Genomic DNA, 25439 nt, shown 5'->3' with positions numbered 1-25439 from the left:
TATTAAATTTTATATACATTTAACGAATTCATCAACTAGATAGTGCTCCGGCAAATAAAACTAAGACAGTAGGTATGTAACTTGAAATATTTGAAGGTCCGTGCTTTCCACTGCGCTCGAACAGCGCGTGCTTTCGCTTTCTTTGGTTAGCGGCCGCAACCTTATCTGAGGAAGGGGGGGCTCTTTCGAGAAGTGGAGACTTCGCTAAAGAAACCAGTTACACAGCCGCGCACTGGCGTACGGTCAACCGAGCGTGTAGTGAACATACCAATATACAGGGTATTGTGTTGTGTGTGTACTTCGCTAAGGTAAGAATTACACGTGCATCTTTGAGTGGAGTTTGTGAACCTTTTCATCATTATTCACCTTGATTCAATGAAACCACGGACTGTTGTGCAATGTGGTCCGTTCGTGTACTGAGCATCTGAGTGGCACTCTATAGTGTTTTGTTTTTGGAAGATCAAGAAAACGAGTAATCAGAACATCGTTTGGTTCAACATACTTTTTTGTAGGATTAGGAATGTCAGGCAACTCCTCATACTTAAAAATTGTTAATGTTCTACGGTTTGTATACAGTCTTGTATAATACGAAAATTGATAAGTTTTAATATGGACTAAAAAAATTGATAAGTTTTAATATGGACTAAAAAAATAGATAAGAATTAGGTACTAGCTGGAATTTGACTGAGACTATATTGTGGAGGAAAGCAGAGCAAAATATGTATGAAAATTCTACCTATCGTGATAATACTTTTGTTTGTTTATATTTAGACATGTCAACGAAATGTCAAGTTATTATTAAGTAACATGTTAGTTACTACGGTTAATGACAGTATTTACCACTTTCATACAAGATCCTGTAAACCATTACATGCACGTATTCGCCGTTATATATCGTGCTACATTTTACCACAAAATAACAAGCTGTTAGCTTCAACATTCTTGTCTTTACACATACAAATATATAATATATTCAATTTAAGGATTGTGTTACACACACACACCTAGATTTAGGTATAACATTACACAACAATGGCTTAGCTATTTGATATACATATTATAAAAATTGCTAGGTAGTGTATAAATTAGAATACGATATGGACTGCAGACTAATGAAAGAAAGGATTACAATAAAACACCTATGCATCGTTTGCTTTCCTAATTACAAATATTGTAAACAAACTTATTTAGGTATAAAATAACAATTTCTCAATTGAACAAAGCAATGTATTGAAAGCAAATAAATGATAGGATTCTTAATTCTACAAACAAAGACACACCAAAAGAAAAAAAAGAAAAATACATTAACAATGAACTCTATACTTTCGTTCCAAGCAAAGCGTGTGAAATTTTTCGTTGCCCTGAAAGGCTAAAAATAAGTAACGATATACAAAATAATTGTGAATGGTTAAGTGAACCATCGGAAAAGCACGTGTGTGTACATCCGGTAGTTTACCTACTCTGATATGAAATAAACAAATCACAAGCGACGGCGATATTGTACGATAAAATGATGCAGGCGAAATACGATCGGCCGGCCTTTGACATTCATCGCTTTAACCCTACTGTTAACCAATACTGCCAATGAAAAATAAATACACAAAAAGTGTCTTATAATAAAAGTCTCTCGTCATGCCCGATGCACAGTATCCGCGAACATGACTAAGTCAAATAACTAGTTTTCCAAGGTCGAATAAAAGTTCCAATTATCTATTTCGATGTTTGAAATCTTTAGCCATCAAAATTGGCGGATTTGAATTAAGAGAGCAGTATTACTTTTGAGAATTGGACATAGTTAATTAAGATAATGCGAAGAAGTTATACCTACCTACAATTAAGACCCAATAATACAAGTTTAGAATAACAAGCGATGTATGAATTTATTTATAACCCGCTGTCAGTCGGAGCCTTGCACTTGGCTAGCACCATGGCATTAGTCTTCGTTTCCACACATGGATGCGGAGTGGAGAGCTGAGCAAGTGGGTCGCCATGACGTGTACCACTCACCGCCCGTCTAGATCGCCAAACATAATATTATTCTTTTATTATAATTTAAATATAGTTACAATACAATTATGTTGAAAATGAAAGCGAATACATATTATAGTAACGAAATGAAAATTACTATAAAATTTAGGTACTTATGTGTTTTTTGCGTCGTCGATTGTTGTTTGTCCGTTGTCGTTTGTTGAAATAAGCTAGCATCAAGACAGGTCCCTCGCTCCGCACTCAACAACGCAACGCTGAACAATCTTGTTTTAACCAGCATCCGACACGCTCGTTAAATCAACTAAAATCGGTAAACGCTGCTATTTTATACGTAATTGCGCCACTGCAAACAAACGTCCTAGTTTTGCGTCGAGAAGATAATATCTATCTTTAATCTGCCACATAATAAAATGGAGTAGCAGTATTTCTGTAGAGATTGTTTTATTATAAATAGCGATATTGTAATGGCTTATTATCTAAGTTATTACATTATTTATGTTTATTCGCTATATGGAAGATGTTTAGTGAGGTGCAATAATAAAATCTAGCTGGGTTTACGTCATGAAACAAGTTACCCTGCCAAAGATCCTTTATACTTCTGACTGAGTCACACAGCACACTGCTCCATAAAAGTTGACATGTAGACTTGTTTGTATCTTTATTACTATTGCTTAGAAAAATAATCATTATTATATCAAAGTAGAAAGAACGAAGAAACGAGCGTTTCTATGATAGGCACTGCGTATTCTAACATTAAAATATTAAATTAAATTGACATAGAATTTAAAACTGATATTTGCGATTTTATGTTTCAAATTCTTCAGTAATTACAAAATTCGGAAAAATTTTAAGGAACTTAACTGTAACGGTATTTTCGCTAAATATGAAAGAATCAAGATCAAGATAATAGTTGGTTAAAAGTATGTATCAAGACAGTTATAATACTTTACTCGAGTCAGAAGCTCCCTGGCTAGGACTTCGGAGTTCGGACTTTCAATGGAAAAGTTGCGGGGTTCGAGACAAGACTCGTGCAAAAAATAAATTGATTTCACATTATCTACTTCATCAATGCTCAAACAGTAAAGGAAACCGGCATGAATGAAAAGTTCGACAACATGTGATATCTGCCAACTGCCAATAATTACTTAATAGTTAATACTACAAAACTGTACATGATGCTGTGTAGGTTCATCAAAATTCACACTTTGGCTCAATTTTTTGTAGCGGCCGTTTGAGAATACACTGGGTAGGTAAATAAGGCCGCTAAGTATGTCAACTACGAACACAATTATAGTTTTCTCTCTGCTCTATAGAAAATACTGTCGATTGTTCCACTTGACAATGGAAATCACGTCTTTATGTTTTTGTCATCGAATGACAGATATTGATGATTTACGTTATGACATCGACTGTCTCTTGTTGCTCTTGAATCTTGAATACCTACAGTATAAATACGTTATACCTAATAGGTATCCCACCAAAAACATTTTCATGTAAAATGTTGCCAAGACGAGCCCATATGACACGCACTGTCAAAAAGTTATCAGATCTCATGTAGAGCCAAGCTTCTAACACTACACGCCCTAACTCTACAAGGCCTAACTTCACAAACTCTACACCTTAGTCAAAATATGTGGCTTAGCCATTTCGCTACATTCACATCGGCGTAAGGTGAAAAATTAATTCACTGTTCATTACTTTTGTGTTATGCTATAGTTCTTGTAGTAACGAACGGCCAAGCCACATATTTTCATTAAGGTGTAGAGTTTGTGAAGTTAGGGCGTGTAGTGTTAGAAGCTTGGCTCTACATGAGATCTGATAACTTTTTGACAGTGCGTGTCATATGGGCTCGTCTTGGCAACATTTTACATGAAAATGTTTTTGGTGGGATTTCATTTCTTTTTGTAAGTTGTTTGTAACAAAATTTTATATGTCGATTAATTTTTTTTTTTTAAATGGAGTACCTATACATATATATATCTAGGGGAACCAAGTTTTAGATTATTAGATTAGACCTCTAGCGTTATCAAAATTTAATTTAAAATTACAGGTCTCATACAAACTCCCATCCCCTAGTTTAAGGGGTTGGGGGATGAAAGTTACAAGTTTTATATTTTTTTTGTTGTTTGTGTGCATACATACTACTAGCATAATACTAGCTTACATACAAAATTTCAGCTTTCTAAGACATTAGGAAATACCTTAAGAATTTTGATGGTCATCAGTGAGTCAGTGACGAAATTAGCGATTTTTAGATATAAATAAAATCTGAAGTATAAAAGCTAATGTAGTTAAAACTTAATATGTTCAATAAGTCCGCTATTGACAATATATCCCGAAAATTTTGTTGATCTAGCATAATCCAAACCCAAGTTATGAGGGTTCAAAAAAACGTCGAAGCGCTTCGAGAAAAGGTAGGTAGTGCCCGTGCGCTTCGCTTGTTCGCTTGGCTCGTCTTGGCGGGGGCACTACCGTGCCCCCAGATGATGTGTATGATCTTACCTACCAACATAAACTATAAAGGTAGCGGTAGGTATTTCTAATGATTTAGGTGGCACTACATGACACGATAAGTAGGTTGGTGTCTATTAATTTGCAATCTATAAATAAAGAAGTATGTATAGTACCTAACTACTTAGGCTGTTTGCAGAGCTTGACCGACCATCAGTGCGTACGTCAGTCGCGCTTGTCATATGTATGGAAATTCATAAAACCGTTCATAGCTAGACCGACCATACGCACCCGTATTGTCATGCGCAGTGTCATAGTCATACAATTATTGTTGATGCGTATCGTCAGGACCGACGGTACGCACTGACGGTCGGTCAAGCTCTGCAACCAGCCTAATGAGATCAAATAAACAAAAATAAACAAACATTTTATAAGTAAGGAAGTGTTAAGGTGTAACGCTTGTATCACTTAGATAGAGCATTGGTTTAATGCTCAGTGCAAATCAAGAATTGTTTATCGTTATCTATCTGTATCTCTACTGCATTTTCACACAGCTGACCACTACAGAATCCACAAACAATAGAGCATTTTAATCCAGCTTTTCTGCAACTACATGCTTTGCTGCATCCTTTTTTTACAGTGGCAAGAAATTACACTTAAAAGCATCTGAGGTGCTGCTTTCTCTGTCGTTATTATTGGAGTGAGCCTATTGGTGTCATATCTCCAGCCCCAGTCTTCTGGATTTTTTTCAATTCCATACCATTTTTGGACTTGGTGGTATGTCCTAAACGCATGATACCATGCAGCGTCCATTGTTGGCGGCAAAGAAGCAAGTTTAAATTTACTTTTTATTGATAACTAAGGATTCCTTATCCATGTCCCCTCTGTACAAAGTTACTAAAAAGCGTGCTCCAGCGTCTTCGATTTCTTCTGGTCAGGACGGACGACGAAATTTCATGGTTGGAAACTAAAAATACAGACTATGAAACAGAAAATTTCAGCGACGATAATGAAGAAGCCACCATTAACCAGCCCGGGTCATCAAAGAGAATTAAAAAATGATAGCTGTACAATTTTTAAACAAAATTAAAATTATAATTATGATTACTGTAAATATTATTATTTCCGTCGCTTGTAACTTTTTACCTTTAAGACTTACAGAATAATCATGTATGCAAAAAATGTAGGTAATTTTGTCTTCTTTGAACCCCTCATAGACACTTTTGTGATTTAGTAAACAATTGAGAAATTATTTAAAATATACCTAATTTTAGCACCTTTAATTCAAGATGGCGGCTAGCGCCTGGGTCCGTCAAGGTCGAAAACTTAGATTTTTATTAACCTTTCATACCTAAACAATATCGTTTCAAAATATTTTCTACGCCACCTTTTGTAGAGCATAAATACCTACAGACTGGATTAGTATACTAACTAGGGTTGCCAGATGGCCGGGATTTCCGGGATTGTCCCGGAATTTTGCGTGCTGTCCCGTGTCCAGTAATTTGACTTAGTTGTCCCGGAATGAAAAATTACTAGTTTTTTACTACGGCTGCAAAAGTCAAACCAAACAGCGCTCTCGCGCAGCGAGGTGAGTGAGGGATGAGCGGCTTGCTTCACGTCGCTCGACAAGTCGCCACCCGCACTCCGTTAGTTTTTTATATAAGATTATTATCTACCAGGTTTTAGTAATCGTTATAAAGTGCTCAATATTAGTTCTATATTTTATTTATGTTACAAAATACCTGATGTTGATTTTCCATCAAAGTTTATGTCAAACCCCGAAGCTGGGGCACTCGTAGGTTGGACTGGTCAATCCTCAGGCCTGACATAATTACTTAGTCCAAATAAATGTAAAAAAAATAAATATTTCGGCCTTTTACTTAACAATTTTCGTCAAACCTGGGAAAAATTAATTTGGTCAGGCAAACGTCAAAATAACATTTTATTAAATCGGGGATTGACCATTCAAACTTGAATTAGGTATAAAATGTCTTATTTCCGTATATTTGAAAGAATTTTATCATTTTAGCAGCTTTCAAGTCTTAAGAACTGATTTAACTCTGCCAGTTCTGATACCTGATTGCAGGTCAGTTTACTTGATTTTCACTTTGTATTTGAGATGCTTTTAATCCAGTCAGTCAAGACAATCAATTCACAATAATTCCAACAGTTTTCAAACTTCGGTCAAGTGAATGGTACATTGGGACGACAATGAATCTCATTTTGTAACCTTGTCCACAGTCTGGAACACTGTTAAAATTGCAATTAAATTATGTTTTGCTGTATGGTCGTGAAAAAAATTCCAAAAGTTCTGCAAACTTGGGGACGTTTTCGATATAATATTTCATATCACGTATTAAATTTGCAACCAATCTCAATGTACGGAACATCTTTTGATATTGAATATAAATGTTTTTTTTTATTAAACTGAATGAAAAAGTTCTAAAAGTTCTGCAAACTTGACACAGATATCGGAAAAATATACCGAACGGTTGAATAAATTTGCAACCTTTTTCGTTGACCGGAACATGTTTATTTATAATTATTTTTAATTCGTGGTCATTTTTTCGAGTAAAGTGGTCTCGGAATAATTACAAAAGTTTCGGAACTTGGTTGCAAACTTCGAAAACATCTATTCTGATGCGTTTACAAATTTGCAACCTCATACGCGATCCAGAACTTTATGCAATTTGCAAAAATGTAATTTTTTTTTTTTCACCTTCAAGAAAATTTCAAAAGTTTTTCAAATCGAGGGGACTGTTTAATTCCAAAAATTAATTCCGAGACCACTTTACTCGAAAAAATGACCACGAATTAAAAATAATTATAAATAAACAATATGTTCCGGTCAACGGAAAAGGTTGCAAATTTATACAACCATACGATATATATTTCCGATATCTGTATCAAATTTGCAGAACTATTAGAACGTTTTCAGTTTACTAAAAAGAACATTAATATTCAATAACAAAAAATGTTCCGTACACTTAGGTTGGTTGCAACTTAAAATACGTGATATGAAATATTATATCGAAACTTCTCCAAGTTTGCAGAGCATTTGGAATTTTTTTCACGACCACACAGCAAAAACTAATTTAATTGCAATTTTAACAATGTTCCGGACTGCGGACAAGGTTGCAAAATGAGATTTATTGTCGTCCCAATGTACTATTCACTTGACCGAAGTATGAAAACTTTTGGAATTAATGTAAATATTCGATTTCGAATGTCGATACTGAGTTACTGACTGATGTATTTGGACTATATTATGGAGGTCCGAGCTTAGTTTGTAAAATGAGGTATGAAAAAATAATATTTTGAAATCTTATTGTTTGTTTAAATAATTTATTAGTTAAGTAATTTAAAATGAAAAATTATACTTTTTCTGACAGGTATTGATTTTAATGTTTAAATAAAGGATTAGATCGAGGATTGACCTAATTTTGCAGTCGCTTCTAGAATTGACCAGGCCAAAATCAAAACAGAACAATTTACTTTCGACGTTTGATTGAATAGTTAGGAGCTTTTAGGTTTGAGTAATAATACTTTAGTCAAAGTGCGAAATTCAAATGTATTTCGAGGATTGCTCGATGGCCTTTGCCAAACCTAAGATAAACCAGCCTTCGACGAAAAAATTGTGTTTCGGAATAACAGATAACTGAAAGGGTATCTCAGTTTCTTTTTTAAGTTCTTTTGTCATGTTGATGTTCAAAATTTAATATTTAGGCCTTAAAAGTTGCTTAGGAAAGTTGATTTAGAATTTTTTTTTCAAAAAAAGTTTTTTTTTTCATCAACCTATAGTAATTCTTACTTAGTTTAGCCTCGGACCAAAGACCAAAACTGATTACGTTCGGGGCCCCAGAAATGTCCCGGAAATGATCAGCCTGGATCTGGCAACCCTAATACTAACATAGTATAAAGAGAACACTTACGAACCAATTATTGATAAACACTGACATAAAGTACAACCAAATAATGGTCTAATATACATAAGTCGCCCTGCATCGGCGTGATAATAGAATGAGACCAATTTTATAATTTTAGTGTATAAAGAAATTTTATCTACACGTGATAAAAGAAATAAAAATTTTGCAGCATTCTGTGCACGTTACAAATTAACATATTAAAACAATTTGAATTCATACAACCGGCCGTCTGGTAGCCTACCAGACGGCCGGTTGTATGAACCGTTTCTAAGCGGAGTCACCTACCACTGGTAGGTGACTCCGCTTAGAAACGGTGTGTGAAAGAAAAGATGCCACCGAAATAAGCAATATTATAAATAAACTAATGCTCCGCGCGGTGTCACCCCCGTGGCTCCACTCGTGTTGGTCGTAGCGTGATGAAATATAGCCTAGAGCCTTCCTCGATAAATGAGCTATCTAACACCGAAAGAATTCATTAAAATCGGACCAGTAGTTCCCGAGATTAGCGCGTTCCAACAAACAAACAAACGAACTCTTTAGCTTTATAATATTAGCATAGACAGGTGCCAACCCATTGCCAACCCGTTTACCCGGGCGCACTTTTTAAATTTTTAAGTTGATTTAAATAAATAAATGTTTTTCTTTCTTTATTTACAAGGACGTCAAATCGTCAATCGAATATATTATATACTAAAAATAATTAAAATGTGTTCAGTTGTGAGTGGTGTAACTTACACGACTTTGTTTGCAATAAAAATTACAGTGAAATGTATTTATATTCTAATATACTACAAAAAAGTAAAAACAATATCATAAGTTACATACAACAAAGGTCGTATTAATTTCCATTAACAACATGTATGTTTCAGTAAGCCGGGGCATGGCGGATTATACAGAAATAAAGACGAACTGCCTGCAAAAGTTCCAACTATGGGAGGACCCTGATTTCCCCGCCACACAAAGTTCCGTGTTTTATCATCAAGTCCCACCTTTCCAATTTGAATGGAAAAGACCACACGTAAGTATTTATCAAAAAAAATATCCTGTTTTCTTAACAATGAGCCTGAAGAAGTCTTATAAAATAATAATTATAAAAAAACACGCTTGAGCTCATGAAATTTTTACCAAACCTTGATTATAAAGTTACCGATCCCTGATAAGTGTGTTTAAACTAGGTCAAAATCTAGTCTAAAGGAGTCGATTACATACTAACATAATACTATATGGGAAGCTAATAAAAGCGTGTTAACAAAAAAAATAGTTTTTTGAATATTTCAAGGTCAAGCCGCAAAGAATATGCAACTCCCATATAAAGCAGATTGTATTATTTGCGTTTTGAGAAAAATTAATCAAAAATTATAACGAATTGTTCGTCAAAAAAAATGAACAACTAGATAAAATAATACCCAACTATCTAAAATAGATTTATAGCGTGTTTAAATTTTTACGACTACGTTATTTTTTATAATGTTTGCTGAACAACGTTTAGCTGTTAAACAGTTTAAGCCACATAAAATTAACGTAGGTGGCTCTTAAAGGTTACTTCATACATATTATACATTAAATAATACACATAATATTGGTACTACCTACTTTTACTTTTTTGCAATAACTATCGTTGCATAAAACTGAATAATAAATACTTATCAGAAACACAATATGATACAGTCTTGGTAAAAGTGAAAGTTGTTACCCTATATTTATTATAATATAGTACCTAAGTAAGTATATATTTGTTATAACTTCAACTATCGCCAATGAGGGCACATAGAAATCGTTATTAAAATATATATATAAATTGTTTGTCGGGATACTGAATATACTTTTCATTTTTGTTTTGTTGACGTTTTTATTTTACAATTATTATAGGGATTGTTACGTATTATATTGTTATATTTAACGAATAGCTATTACTATGACTACTATTTATATGAATGGTTTTACTTATACAAATCCCTCTATCTGTAGTAGGTATGTTCAATAATAATATTTTGCAACTAAGATATTCATGATTTTAACCGATGACGATTGCAAATACTGCCTTGTCTGGGCGGCAAGGTCTACCTCCTACGTATAGGTAGATATTTATTTGATTATTCACATATTATGGAGATAAATCCAAATAGGGTTAATTAGAAATCTGTTTATAAACTATTCAGGAATGTTAAGAACGGCAATATACTGATAATTAATTCTCTTCGTTTATATAATTAATAAACTAGTATTGTATCTTCTGCAGGAACTATATCTCAATCCGAAGTTTATTCACGAAGGATACGAGGGCTTCGATGTGGTGACCGGTACACTCGGTAAGGCATTGTGAAATTATTTCGTAACATATAGATTACAAACTAACTCAAACTGTCGCGACTTCAGCTTGCTTATAAGCTTGACTGTTTCAATATACATGTACTACCTTATTATCAAGGCGTTATGTAATATATTAAACTTATCCTTATAAGATTCGGCTGTAAGGATTTATAAAAAACTAATAAAATGTATATAGAGCATAAGCGCGAATGTTAAAGTTTAATATTTATGATTGGAAATATGGATGTTTGTAACTCTTTCACTTAAAAACGACTGAACGGATTTAGATGAAACTTTACAATAATATAGGTTGATGGAACGCGTAAGCTACAGAAATACTTATGTACCTACTTACGGTGAAACCACGTGGCACAGCTAGTTGTTTATATAGGAGAGCGACCATGTTCTCTTTATATGCATCTATATTATTATTATGTAGGTGTGTAATGTAGGCAAATATTAATTACATAAGGAAACTAGACTTAACTAGTTTGCCAACGCTTAAAGATTTATAACCGCTATAATCTACGAACAATTTAATTAGAATCGGCATTTGTTGATTATAATATGTTTTGCTTCCTGCGAAATCAATTTATTAAAAGTTTTCTTATGAAAACACATTAAATGCCCATATTCTTTGGAAGACCGCAAAGTTAAATATTGATAGAGATACGAGACTCAAAATTGGCATAGTCCTATGTTTAATATGTTTATCTAAGTATTGTTTATGCCTTGCTAATTGCTAAGCGAAATAAAACTATTGCACAGCTGCTTTTAAAAATGTGATACGTAAATAGTATTGTTTTAATATTCTTATTTATTAATCTTTATTAACATATACCTACCTACCTCAAATTTCACGCTATAGAGGTAAATCTGGATTTCTTATAAAGAAACCATACATGTGTTGAATTCCGAAAAAAAAACCAGGAAATACCCCATGATGTTAAAAATTGTATTTTTATCTTATAACTAGTATAAAGTAGATTGTTTTTATAGTTTTATTAAATGCATTGCGCTTTAGCGAAGAGTTCTACTGTGTTATATAGGTATTGAATGTATCTCTCACTATTGTAGTAAATCTGTAAATAATAAAAATATAGCTTATTACATATGTTTTTAATTTATGTTTCAGGTGACAAATGGCTGTTATCGTGTTTCGGGATATTACATATGTATAAAGGCCTATTTTTTCGAGTAATTCCCGGAGTACAGAGGCTTGATACTAACTATGCTGGCGTATTTCGGTTAGTTGCAAAATATTTATTTCAAGCCACATTTTTGATACAAACCGTGTTTGTAGATAATATTTGACTTTGTTTGTATTGTACTTGAATACTAACGGTTAAAAAAATTCAATTGTATTAAAATCTAAACACGCAATTGACAAGCCTTCTAAGGAGGCATGCGTAGATATCTAGTATCTGTTAAGGATTACGGGGATGATTAAAGATACAAACTTTGATCATTGAAGCGTGCCTTTATTAATCACCAAGAAGCTTATATCTAATACACTGGAGATTGCACTATGACCATTAACTTGAAACAAGAAACTATGACATTCAATGACGTCAGTCATGTTATTTGTCTCTTTCTGTCGAGTGACCACGCTGGTTTGTAAATTCAGGATTTTTCAAAATAGAAAAAACTAAAAATCATGGTCTATAAATAATAACGACATATATTTTTAACAGTATTTATATTATAATATTATGGTCATACTTTATAGGTAGGTACATACAATTTTAATTGGTATAGAATGATAGTTATAAATAACTTTTGGCTACAAAGCTTGGATATGAACCGATATATAGCATTAACATCCTTTGTAAATAGAGGAAAGTTGTGTTTTGCATCAGATGCTGTTTACCAAATTGTTAGCTACTCAGATCTTCTTTTTAAACGCGTTGCTTCGACGGGTCAATTTCAAGCCAGAATCATCAAAGAAAAACTGTTTATAGCAGCCTTGCACAAATTTCAGCTAACTTTACAAAGTTTATTTTTCAAAAGGTATTTTTTTCTGGGTCGTAATCCTCAGTAACCTTGATGGGCACATATATTTCTTTTTATTTTACTTTTTGGAAAGCTGAAATACGTAAAACAAAAAAATATGAGGTAAGTTAAAAAAGTATAAATTTCAATGTAAAAACGAACAATCTTATAACTACATGTGAGTGCAATACCGATGTCATGTGTTGTTTCATTACTAGTAACAATCTTTAAAATGGTGTTCTAAATTTTCATCATAATATTGTTATTACAATATATTCTCTTCGCTATCCATAAAAACTCGTCATCATGGTTACCTTACTTGTTAAATCTGTTTATTGAAAACTTGTTGAAAAATGATAAAGTATTAGGGAAATAACAAATTTAACATGACTGCTTACTAAAATGATGCTAAATTAGACAATTTTTGCCATTGAAATGATTCTAAACAGGTAAATGCAGGAGTATTGAGGAATATTGTAAATAACGTAAATATACACTTGCCTGTGAAATTCTATGCCAGAATTTGGTGTCCAAACACTTCTGCAATTTTGCACAATACAATGCATTCTTTATATTCGGAAAATATTCATTAAATAAGCAACAATATTAACTTAAATATTCGAAGCGACGCAATTTTTTTGACACACATGCCATATTGACAAAGTGAGAGTTGCTACAATTTTATTATGGTGACTACCCATAATCAGGGAGTATCGCTTTTTAATAATTGGTTCAGATACTTAGTTTATTTAGCATAAATAATAATTGTCTCATCCAACAATGCTTCTGAATGACGTTGTTGGCAATTTATCAACAAACTCATGTACAAAAACTAACCTTTTGCACAGAATATTACAGCATACATAGTAGCCTTGGGAAAACTTCGTATTAACAGTGGCAATACCAAGTTAGGTGTGAAAGTGATAAAAAACATGAACTGGGCAATATTTTCTTGTTACACGTCAATGTTCATACCGAAATCTCCAGTGTATGATATAAGCTTCTTGTTAATCACACAACAACATGGGGAACCTCTTACATCTTGCAGATTACAGACTATATAAAAACTTCCTTCATAACTGACAGTTGACACAGTGTCACAACAAACGCAGTGTTGCTACATACAATATTATATAAATCATTGTTAATCAACACCTCCCCCCAATGATTTATATCAACATAACTAACATTACCTACAATGAATAAGTAAGAACTAACAATACAATAATTTGTATTAACCAAAACTAACAAACTAAAAATACACAATGCGAACTGAACTTTATTCCAATCCAAATTTAGGTACAAAATAATTATGGGAGATTTTATTTAATGGTTTCGTAAAAATATCAGCTATTTGTTGCTTTGTAGGTATATACATAACACAAATTTCCTTACATTCTATTTTATGTTTAACAAAGTTGTATTTTACATCCACATGTTTCATTCTTTTTTGATCAGGATTACATACAGAAAATATTGTACTTTTATTGTCTTCATATATGGTAGTGGTATTACAATTAACGTCTAACTCATTTAATAATTTCCTAATCCAACAAGCCTCTAGAGTTGCTTCATTGAGGGAGTATAACTCTGCCTCAGTAGTGCTTAAAGCTACAGTGCTTTGCTTTTTGCAACGCCAAATAACACTGTTATCAAATACTTTAAATATATAACCAGTTACAGATTTCCTATCTTTATCTACAGCAAAACTTGCATCAGCATATCCAACTAGTGGTTCGGAATTACAATTCTTAGTATATTTTAAATTATAATTAATGGTACCTTTAACATATCTTAAGATCCTTTTCAAGCATTGCCATAACCTTTCTGATGGTCTAGATTGATATCTTGCTAAATATGAAACAGAAGCACACAAATCAGGTCTTGAACCTACTACAGCATACATTAAAGAACCTATACAAGCTCTGCATTTATGCTCTAAAGAGTAATCAATCGTACAATCATCAAGATTAACATTAACTTCCATGGGTGATTCACTAGTATTTGCTTCAGACATACCAAATTTTGTTAATATAGACTCTAAATACTCTTTCTGGTTAATATACAAACAATCACTATCTTGAATAATATTAATACCCAGATATTTTAAATTTTTAGATCCTAGATCTTTCATTTTAAATTCTGTATATAACATTTCTTTAACATTATTTATCCTTAAATTGTCCTCACCCAAAATTAGTAAATCATCCACATACAACTATATAAATTAATTAACTAGGTAAATACCATCCTTAAAATATAAACAATAATCACTTTCTGCTCTTTGAAATCCTTTACTCTTCATAAAACTATAAAATTTATTATACCAATTTTTTTCCATACAGACTTCCATAAGACCATACAGTGATTTATTCAATTTCAAAACATAATTTTTATCTATATTTATACCAGGTGGGGGCTTTAAGTATACAACATCATCAATTTCACCATGAAGGAAAGCACCTTTAACATCCATTTGATGAATTAAATAGTTCCTTTGAACAGCTAATGATAAAAGAACTCTGAGAGTTTGTAATTTCAAAACGGGAGAATAAATTTCATTAAAGCTACCTTCCTGTTGAAATCCCCTTGCAACTAATCTAGCTTTATATACATCACCCGCCTTTTTTGTAAAAATCCATCTACAATCAATTAACTTAACATCGTTTGGTTTTTCTACAACTTCCCAAGTTTTGTTATCCTCTAAAGATTTAATTTCCTCATTTACCGCTTCATACCACCTATCCTTATCGTCATAAGAATCTATATCATTATACTTTTCTGGAACATTACCATTAGAACAAGACAAAAATGATGCCATTAATATATCACCTAAATCTGAATCATCAGTAACAAAATCTTGTAAATATTTTGGTTTAGTTTTCTTTCTATTTTCCCTAGAATTAACATTATCTATATTCCTTTCTTCAAATTGTAATGATTCTAAATTATTATCAGAAATTAAAATTTTCTCAGTACTATTGGTTTGGGTTTTATCAGGACTACTACTACCAACCTTCTCCTTCCTATCCGAGATAGACTCTGCATCAATACTAACCGTTTCAGGTGACTCTGAACATGTTTCTTCCCTAAACAATACGTTTCGTTCTATGCATATTCTCCTTTTATTATCATCCCATAATCTATATCCCCCTGGAGCATAACCAACCATTTTCAATTTCATACCACGAGGGTCTTCATTCGGAGTTTTTGAGGAATATGGGCATATGCAGATGACCCAAACATTCTGAAATTAGATACATTAGGACGTCTTCCTTCCCACATTTCAAATGGTGTAACATTAAGAGAAGCAGTGGGACTACGATTAGTGACATATACCGCATATCTCAGGGCCTCGCCCCAAAGCTCTTTAGAAAGTTGTGAATCTAACAATAATGCACGCGCCTTTTCAGTCAGAGTACGATTCATTCTCTCAGCTACTCCGTTCATTTCAGGATTATATGCAGCAGTATACTGCAATACTATGCCCTTTTCATCACAAAAAGATTTAAAATTTCTAGAAATATACTCACCACCATTATCTGACTTTAACTTCAATATACCATGACCAAAATGATTACTAGCATAATTATAATATGTCTTGAAATATTCAAAAACTTCAGACTTGTCTCTTAATAAGTAAACTGCAGTGAAATGGGTAAAATCATCTATGAAAGTAACAAAATATTTATATCCGTCCCACGTAGACGGGCTAACAGAACAAACATCGGTATATACTAGTTCTAAGGGTTTCCTAGCCTTATACATTCTCCCATTAAAAGGAAGGCGTGTAATATTAGCAAGTATGCATGATTCACAATGTTTATTTTCTAAATTTTTTTCTTTCAAATCAGTTAAACCATAACCAACCATATTTTTATTTACTAAAGTTTTCAAACTACTATAGCTTAAGTGAGAAAATCTTTTATGCCAAATTTCTACTAAATTATCTTTTGTGTCTGATTTTTCACCATAATAACAATCATTAAATATTACTTCAAATTCTACAAAATAAAGGGATCCTAGTCTATGCCCAACCATAAACAATTCATTGGTTTGTGAGAAAACTTTAACTTCCCCTTCATTGAAGATGATCTTTAAACCATGTTTTTCCATTTTGGAAACAGATATTAAATTTTTCCTTAATTGTGGTACATAATACACATCATTTAATATAATATTAACCTTAAAATCACTTAAATAACATTTTATTTTTCCTATACCAACAGCTTCTAAATCAACATCATTTTTGGCAGCTGAAATTTTAATTGGCTTATCCAGTTTACAATAATTAGAGAATAAATTAATGTCATTTACAAGATGAAATGAACTACCTGAGTCTATAACACATTTAAAACTATTCTTATTCTGCTGTTCAGTGTCAGCGCTAAAGGACATAAAACTTACAAATTTGTTACCTTCAGTATTTTCAGTGCCGGTAAGAAATGACTTTCCTCTACCTCTCCCCTGGGTCTGATGACGAGTAGCCTTACTGTCGTCTCGGCCTCCGTTGTACTTCCAGTCGCCACGTCCACGGCTGTGAAGTCTCCAGTCACCAGTCCTGTGTCGTGCCTGCTGAGTGCTCCTACACTGAAATTTTTTGTGTCCGGGGCGTCCACATCAATAACACAAAAAATTGAAGAATCAAGGGATTTGATCGCTCCTCTGTTTCGTTTTTCCTCTTCTCCAAGCAGTCTGTTTTTCACAAAGTCCATTTTCAATTCCTCCATAGTTTCCAACGCCGTGATAATGCATTCATAAGATTTCGGCATGGATAGTAGTAAATAGTTAACCTTTTCTTCTTCAGAGAGCTCACTGCCAGCATCCCCGAGTTGTGCAAATAGCTTTTCCATGTCAATAAAATGTTCCATTAAAGGTTTCCGTTCATCGAATTTCATATCGGATAATTCTCTTCTTATAAATAATTTAGATCTTGTACCTTTCTTCTTAAAGCTGTCTTCCATGCTTTTAATCATTTGATATGCAGATCTGTCCTTCAAGTATTCGAGATGACTGTCGGCGGTTGCCGCTATTATAATAGCCTGGGCTTTAGCTTCCAATTGCTTGTTATTTGTAGATTTACTGAAATCCTCCTTTTCGATCGCCTCTATTGCTCCATTATCCCGCAGGATACTTTTCAATCTAAACTCCCATGCGTTGTATTTGTCCCCCGCGAAAGGGACAATTTGATATTTCTCTTTTGACATTTTGTCCTTTAATATTTATAAATTTACTTTAAAACCGATGGCTTTACTTGGCTGTGTTCCTGGGCCCATAACCCTGTTAAGGATTACGGGGATGATTAAAGATACAAACTTTGATCATTGAAGCGTGCCTTTATTATAATCACACAACAACATGGGGAACCTCTTACATCTTGCAGATTACAGACTATATAAAAACTTCCTTCATAACCAAATAACTGACAGTTGACACAGTGTCACAACCAACGCAGTGTTGCTACATACAATATTATATAAATCATTGTTAATCAACAGTATCTACTACCTAGTAACAAAATAGATTTTATATTCCTTTATGACCAATTTTCAGATTTTGTATATGGTGGTGTGGGCAATGGGTAGAAGTATTAGTTGATGACCAGCTGCCCACAGTGCACGGCAAGCTGGCTTTCATGCACTGCAGCCATTCAGAGCAATTATGGCCAGCCTTATTAGAAAAGGCTTATGCTAAGTCAGTATACCACTTTTTAGAACCTGCCATTCAATCCTGTATTGCATGATGTAGTCTACTGTATAGTTTTTATCATTGCAGAATGCACGGATCGTATGAAGCTTTGAAATACGGGAATCTTCACGATGGACTTGTAGAGTTAACGGGGGGTATAACAGAGACTATCCCACTCGCAGATATAGAAGATCCAGTTAGATTGCACAATTTATTACAGACCACAAGTGTTGTTACAGCGTACCATTCTGCAAATTCTGTTAAAAATATAGAATCTGGAATACGCTACAGATTGTATAATATGGAAAGGGTGCGTAAATGAACTTAGTTTAATTACATATATTTATCTTACCTCTTTATATCGTAGCTTCTATTCTTATAATTACTATTACCTACTAACAATACCTATTAGCTGATTGAGCCGACTTTACCTTGGACAAAGATAAAACAATACTTACCTACTACACACACCGGCACAATTAGCGGAACAGAAACCTATACGTGAGAACATCGTCTGGGATTTGAACGAATGGCAGCAGGTTCTCTTTACTGATGAGTGCAGAGTTCTCTTAAAACAGATCGATGGGAGACAGCGAATATGGAGACACAGAATAGAACGCCAAATATAGTCTAATTTTGAACACACAGTGGCTTATGGTGGGGCTCGATTATGGTTTGGGGAGGGATATGTTTGAGAGCTCACACGGAGTTAGTGATAGTCACAGGAGGGACCATGACAGCAGATAAGTACATCAGAGACATTTAAGAAGAACATGTTTGTACCATTTGCCCCAATTATTGGTGACGACTTTATTCTAATGCAAGATAATGCTCGGGCTCATAGTGCACAATCGGTACAGGCATATCTGAGCCACGTAGGTATACCGGTGATGCAGTGGCCAGCAAATTCCCCCGATATGAATCCGATAAAGCATGTCTGGGACTTGCTAAAAAGAAGGGTTAAATCCAGAATGCCACCCCCCAACAATCTGAATGAACTTGGAAACGCTTTACTTGAGGAGTGAGAGCGGTTGCCTCAAGAAATCATCGATAACATAATCTGTAGCAAGCCCAGACGAATGGAAACCGTAATCAGAGCAAGAGGGGGAAACACTCGTTATTATTTTTACTTTAATTTTATTGTCAAATCATTTAATGCTTACTTTTTTTTATTTTTTTGTGATGGTTCATAATCATCTAAAAATTTCACTTATTTCAAATTTCTTTATTTTTCAATAAAAAATAACGAAGACTTTTCAAAGTCGTTGTTAAAAGATGTTAATCAACTTGTTATTTGGTGTCTAATTACATTTTCGTCAAATATATGCGTTATTATCTCATAGTCTCACTTTTTTTTCTGTTCCGCTAATTGTGCCGGTGTGTTTATAATAATTATTTAAAATCCGTTTAAAAACAATATATTCATATATACACATTTAAGTAATTATAAAAACATTTTGCTACTACTAATAAGTCGATGTGCCATGTAACAGTTAGGTAATAGCAAAATATTTAAAATAATATTGTTGTCGTAACTGTTCAGGTAGAAACCCCGGGAGGTTACATACACTTAGTACGCTTGGGAAAACCTCTAGCGGCCGGAGAAAAGCCTTTTAACCACCTGGTTTTAGACAAAACAACGTAAGTATAAATGTATAAATCATTCTCACCGTTATAGCGCACACATAGGACCAAATAAAATACTCATTACTTACTATCTTGATCAGTACCTACCCTTAAACCTAAGGTCTAGATTTTTCTGAGTTAGCTGCTCATAATACAAATTTGTACCTACTGGGTAGAGATAATAATCATCAATAACACTTAATGCGTAGTTTCTTTTTCGACTCCGAAATTAATTGCTGACGAAAAAGTTATCTTTACATTAAATCTTATTTTTAAGATGGAATTCAATACCAATATCAGAGCGAGACCGATTAACATCTACTACTACGGGTTTCTGGATGCTTTATACGGACTTCATAAGCATGTTCGCCCAATTGGATTTAGTTCATATTAGTGGAGAAAATAGTCAGATAGAGGCTACTCTGGCAGATAAACAAAAGTGGCTGATAAGGTCTCATCAAGGGAGGTGGATGAAGGGAGTCACGGCCGGAGGTTGTAGAAATCATGCTGGTAAGATTATAGTAAACAGATCATTCAACTAGCTGCGCTCCGCTGATTCACCCGCGTGAGTTTGCTCCATGTTTTCTCCTGTTATAAATGGGCTATATAACACAGAAATAATCCTTCTGTACTCCGGTTGTCTGGAAAAAATCGCTATTTAGCGATAAGACCGCCATTTAATTTAATTTATCATTAGATCAAGTTCATATTTAAGTTATCTAAGAGCAATAAAGGATAAATAAATAAAATAAATAATAAATAAATAAATAATTTTCCAAATCGGACCAGTACTTCCTGAGATTAGCGCGTTCTAACAAACAAACAAACTCTTCAGGTTTATAATATTATGTATAGAAATAAAGATTGTAATGTTAAATTAATGACTAATTCTAATGTAGGTATTACCTATCTGTATATGTTTCCAGTACATTTAGACTTATTACAGAAACTAGTAATATGAGAGGAATGTAGTGAGAAAAGAAGAGTGAACTAAGAAAGTGCTACTTTAATAATTTCATGCTAACTAGTTATAGATAAAGAAAACATGAAATTTTTAATTATTTTATTATTATAAACTTAGATTATAAATTTATAAAGAATAGAAAAATTCGATCATGAGGCGGGACTCGAACCCGCAACCTTTCGCGCCAAACCGGGGCGGATGCCTGACCGATTCAGCCACTCGTGAATTTATTCTATTCTTTCAGTTTTATGTGTCTAAAATCTCACACTATGGCGCGCGGTGTGTAGGGACACACCGCGCGCCATAGTATGTATTACGCCACATATTGTATTAGTTATTTATATTAACTAAGTCTCACATTGATATTTTCAGAATTTTTCCACATGAATCCACAAATTCAAATATTGGTTAGTGAACCGGACACAGTGTTTGTTTCACTCAGTCAACATAGTATAATGGAACCGAAAGTTATAGGCTTTAGTATTTATAGAATTTCAAAACCACTTACGGAAATTGCACCATCCACGTTATTTAAAAAAATCAAGAGCTCCATTAATTCTAAATACACCAACAGCAGACAAGTTAGCGAACGGTAAATTATTTTGGTCTATTTTTATATAAATAATTACCAAATTTTCTGTGTGAATTTATTTTGAACGGCAAAGCGAATATTCTAACTTTAATAAAAATATTTAAAATATCAAAATTATTGCAGAAGCGACTTATTTTCTCTCATGAATATTTAATTTGTGTAACTTCTGACCCGCTGTTTTATTTTAAAAATATGCCAAAATTAATTAATAAGTAGAAATCCCTCATTTTTATCACAACTAATATAGTAGTAGGTATGCATGCGCGGTGACAATAAAATATTGTTACAGCTATTAAAATGTATAAACATGAGGTTATATACTTTCAGATGTGAACTAGAAACCGGTGCCTATTTAATTATACCTACAACCTTCGAACCACGACAGGAGGGAAATTTCACACTCCGAGTTTGTTCAATAAAGCAACACAAAGTCAATTTATTAGATTGTTTTCCACAGACATTAAAAATGGCTCTGTTAAAACCGCCATCTCAAATAAATTCCAATACTTTTCAACTGTACGACTCGCAATTTCTTCAATTAGCAGACGAACACAAAACTATAAATGCGTTTGAACTTCAAGAACTGTTGGAGAGATGTTTGCCCAATGATTACATTAAGAGCTGCGCAACAATAGAAACGTGCCGGCAAGTCGTGTTGTCTATGGAAGTATCCTTTTTAAAAGTTATTATTCATAGCTTAATTATGTAGGTGCGTATGTTGTATATTTAATTAAATATACCCAAACAAACTGTAAACTGACACTGAGATATGAGCGAGACTGATTTATTATAAAATTACCCAGACTCATAAATATTTACTTTCGTCTTTCAGATAATAACTAATGAGTAATGATAATAACGTCATAACATTCTATGAACTATTTGCTTAGAACCTTATTGATATCAATGATGCATTAGTATAATGATAACCTACGTACGTTGCAAGAAAAGAAAAACTCAAATCAATATCATAGCATCGAATTCGTTTTATGAACCTTTTCCTAAAAATACAATACAATTGCATACCTACAGCCGATACAATTAAATTTAACTTTCGAAGGTTCCGCAGTTATTTTTTATAAATGTTAATAATTTTCTAACTCTAAATAACAGAAGGATGGATTGGGTCGTATAACGTTAAACGACTTCAAGAATTTAATATACAGTTTAAGATATTGGCAAGAAGTTTTCAAGCGATATTCCACCGAGAAAATGGGAGTGTTACGAGTAGAAAGATTTCGTGATGCGCTCCGTGACGTCGGCTTTGCTGTGCCTGAGAGAGTCATGGCCCTTCTAGTGCTCAAATACATGAGAAAGGATGGCATGCTGAGATTTGGGGATTTTGTATCTGCAATCGTCCTTTTGCATAGGGCATTCGGTAAGTAACGGGTTCGTCCACGACAAGCAATGAATGCAGGCATGAATTTACATCAATAATTATTTATTATTCTTAACCACCGTACCTTTAATAGTCAGAACTAGTCCAACTTTAAATGGGACCAAACGTGAAGCATCGGCTTTTTAATGAAAAAGAAATATCAAAATCGGTTCACTGACACGCAAGTTGTGGGTAACAAGCACTTAAAAAAATAGTCTACCTAATTAAGAACCTCTTCTTTTTTTTGAAGTTGGCTGAATAGTTACATTATAACCCGACCATACCAAAATTATTATTATCGAAAAAAATTATAATAAAATGATTAAATTTATGGTTTTTATAAATAAAAAGGAATATTGCAATTTTTATGCAAGCAATATTTTTTCAATTATTGTAGTTAATGATACTGTCTTTTTAAAAATAGTATTAACATTTGCATCCATTTTAGTGCAATTTAAATTCATCCTATTTTTAAAGACCAATGGATAAGAAAAAGTTCTTAATTACCGGTTCTTCATTAACTACCATTTTTTTTTAATAAATTGCCTACTGCCACATAAATATTCAATTAGATCTAATATATCTAACAATAACATTAACTAATCATTATCGTATTCTTATTGGTAAAACAGCTTTGGCCACTAATCAAATTGTCGCTTATTTTTCTCTTTAATCGGAATATAATATATGTAGTACGAATAAAAGACAAATATATAATGGACTACTTACTCTAACGGTTTATCTTACGGAGTACCATATTTTATATTCCCATTTCAGATATGTTCTGCAATAACTGCTCAACGAGTACATACAAAATGCAATTAACATTTTCTGAGGTGGGTATTATAATATTGTCTATTTTATAAATAACAAACAATTTATGATCATTGAGATATACATATGGAGATGACACCGCCTACATCACTTATGTTCCGCTCAACATACGCCATATGGCGTAACTGCACGCTCATTTTTTATTTGTTTTAAAGTGAAACGCATCAAATATGCCTTCGTGTGTGTTACGATATTGCACAAATAATACAAATAATACGGAAAAGTGCAAAGGAATAACTTTCATCGGTAAGTATACAAATAATACGGAAAAGTGCAAAGGAATAACTTTCATCGGTAAGTACTTAGCTAGATAATAATTTTTAAAACTTAGAGCAAAAAAATAGCGCACAGATTTTGTTCGTGGTGTCTCCTCTATACGTAGTAATATTATCTCAATGTTTATGATTCGCTTTTAAACATTCTGTAATGTATTATATTATTATTTATTTATGTCGACACATCCTAACAGTCTTGATAAATATAAGCCTAAGTACGCAATACTTTCTGATGACTGATTAATAAGTATAAAATTTAAATAAAAAAACGCCTCGGCATCATATTCTGGACAGGAACCTATCTTCAATTTAATAAACTAAGGTGTTTAATTTCTTTTGATGATTCAAGATCATTGAAGTTGTTGTGCAAAGACCCCATCGGAATCGGTACATCCGTTTGAAAGCTACGATGCCACAAACGGACGTTCACATTATTTTTGTGTCAAGGGTTAAAAGAATAGATTGTTTAAAATACATAAGAACGTACAAATCGAAGGTTAAAAAAATGTTTTAAATGTGTTTCTCTTATTATATTATTGAATGTGTTTTTCAGTGGCTGAAGTTGGCTTTGACGTGCTAACATTAGGATTCAGATAAGAGTTGCTGCTAATACAGGTGCCAAATCAGCAGACATCGGTGCTTAGAAAATATAATATAAAACATTTGTGATAAACGAAACGATATTATATGAATTAAGAATGTACTTGTGGTGTAAACATATGATATGCATTTATTATTATAGATTTACTATAGTGTAAATATCATATTTTGAATGTAATCTACAAAAGTAGGACTTAATTATTAATAAATTGATATGACTTTATGTAGTGTGTACATATTATATTATTATATATTACCTAGAACATAAATAGGTATCTATTATATTAGAATTAACCAGCGATGCAACAAATTTTCGAGAAAACCGTATTTTGAACATTTTTTGTTTGTAAAAATAACGAGTTTTTTTTTATAAACGTAACATATTTTTATTTTATTTTTTGTTTCGTCTGGCAACATTGCTCATTATTATTAATGTGGAAAAAGTAAGTATATGTGTACCTCTTTCTATGAAATTTCACATTGTACATACATATAACATATAATGCATATAATATATATATGGGTGATTATACAAAAATGGGGTAACTTTTAAGGATATTTTGTTTACTATATTTTTTATATCAGATTATTACAAATTAGGGTGTTTATAATAGCTAATCTAATGAATATATTGTTCCAAATCGGGCCAGCCACTTTTTTAAGTAGATTGTGAGATATTTTAAATTTTCTGGATTTGGCCTCCAGGGGACTGACAAGGCTAACATAGTACTGATAAAAAACACAATTTTGTAATATTCTTAAAGAAATTCAATGAAAATTACTACAAATCTCTCAGTTTTAATAATGGCACATG

The 25439-nt window shown here is 33.0% G+C and overlaps 1 protein-coding gene across 2 annotated transcripts; it reads left to right on the top strand.

Annotated features, from left to right (window-relative positions):
• Positions 1–203: 203 nt before the first annotated feature.
• On the top strand, positions 204–24848 carry LOC123704918 (calpain-C). 2 transcript variants are annotated; one of them, XM_045653409.1, is made up of 13 exons: positions 204–308; positions 9236–9384; positions 10606–10675; positions 11812–11923; positions 18222–18362; positions 18444–18666; positions 19900–19997; positions 20260–20492; positions 21319–21538; positions 21866–22205; positions 22652–22916; positions 23694–23752; positions 24579–24848. In XM_045653409.1, the coding sequence occupies exons 2-13, from the start codon at positions 9247–9249 to the stop codon at positions 24603–24605; spliced, it is 1926 nt and encodes a 641-aa protein (XP_045509365.1). In that variant the 5' UTR covers positions 204–308; positions 9236–9246; the 3' UTR covers positions 24606–24848. The 2 variants fall into 2 exon arrangements, with proteins under 2 accessions (XP_045509365.1, XP_045509366.1); XM_045653410.1 differs by lacking the exon at positions 23694–23752.
• Positions 24849–25439: the final 591 nt, after the last annotated feature.

The sequence above is a fragment of the Colias croceus genome, chromosome Z (genome assembly GCF_905220415.1).
Source record: "Colias croceus chromosome Z, ilColCroc2.1".
Classification (NCBI taxonomy): Eukaryota; Metazoa; Arthropoda; class Insecta; order Lepidoptera; family Pieridae; genus Colias; species Colias croceus.
This window is presented reverse-complemented; position numbering and strand designations above follow the sequence as displayed.

What these genes read in the sequence shown, in the direction of transcription:
- LOC123704918 (XM_045653409.1), top strand. Translation starts at nt 9,247, where the DNA reads ATGGCGGATTATACAGAAATAAAGACGAACTGCCTGCAAAAGTTCCAA. An exon ending in TTGAATGGAAAAGACCACAC is followed by an intron (nt 9,385 to 10,605) that starts GTAAGTATTTAT and finishes TATCTTCTGCAG; the next exon opens with GAACTATATCTCAATCCGAA. An exon ending in TGTGGTGACCGGTACACTCG is followed by an intron (nt 10,676 to 11,811) that starts GTAAGGCATTGT and finishes TTTATGTTTCAG; the next exon opens with GTGACAAATGGCTGTTATCG.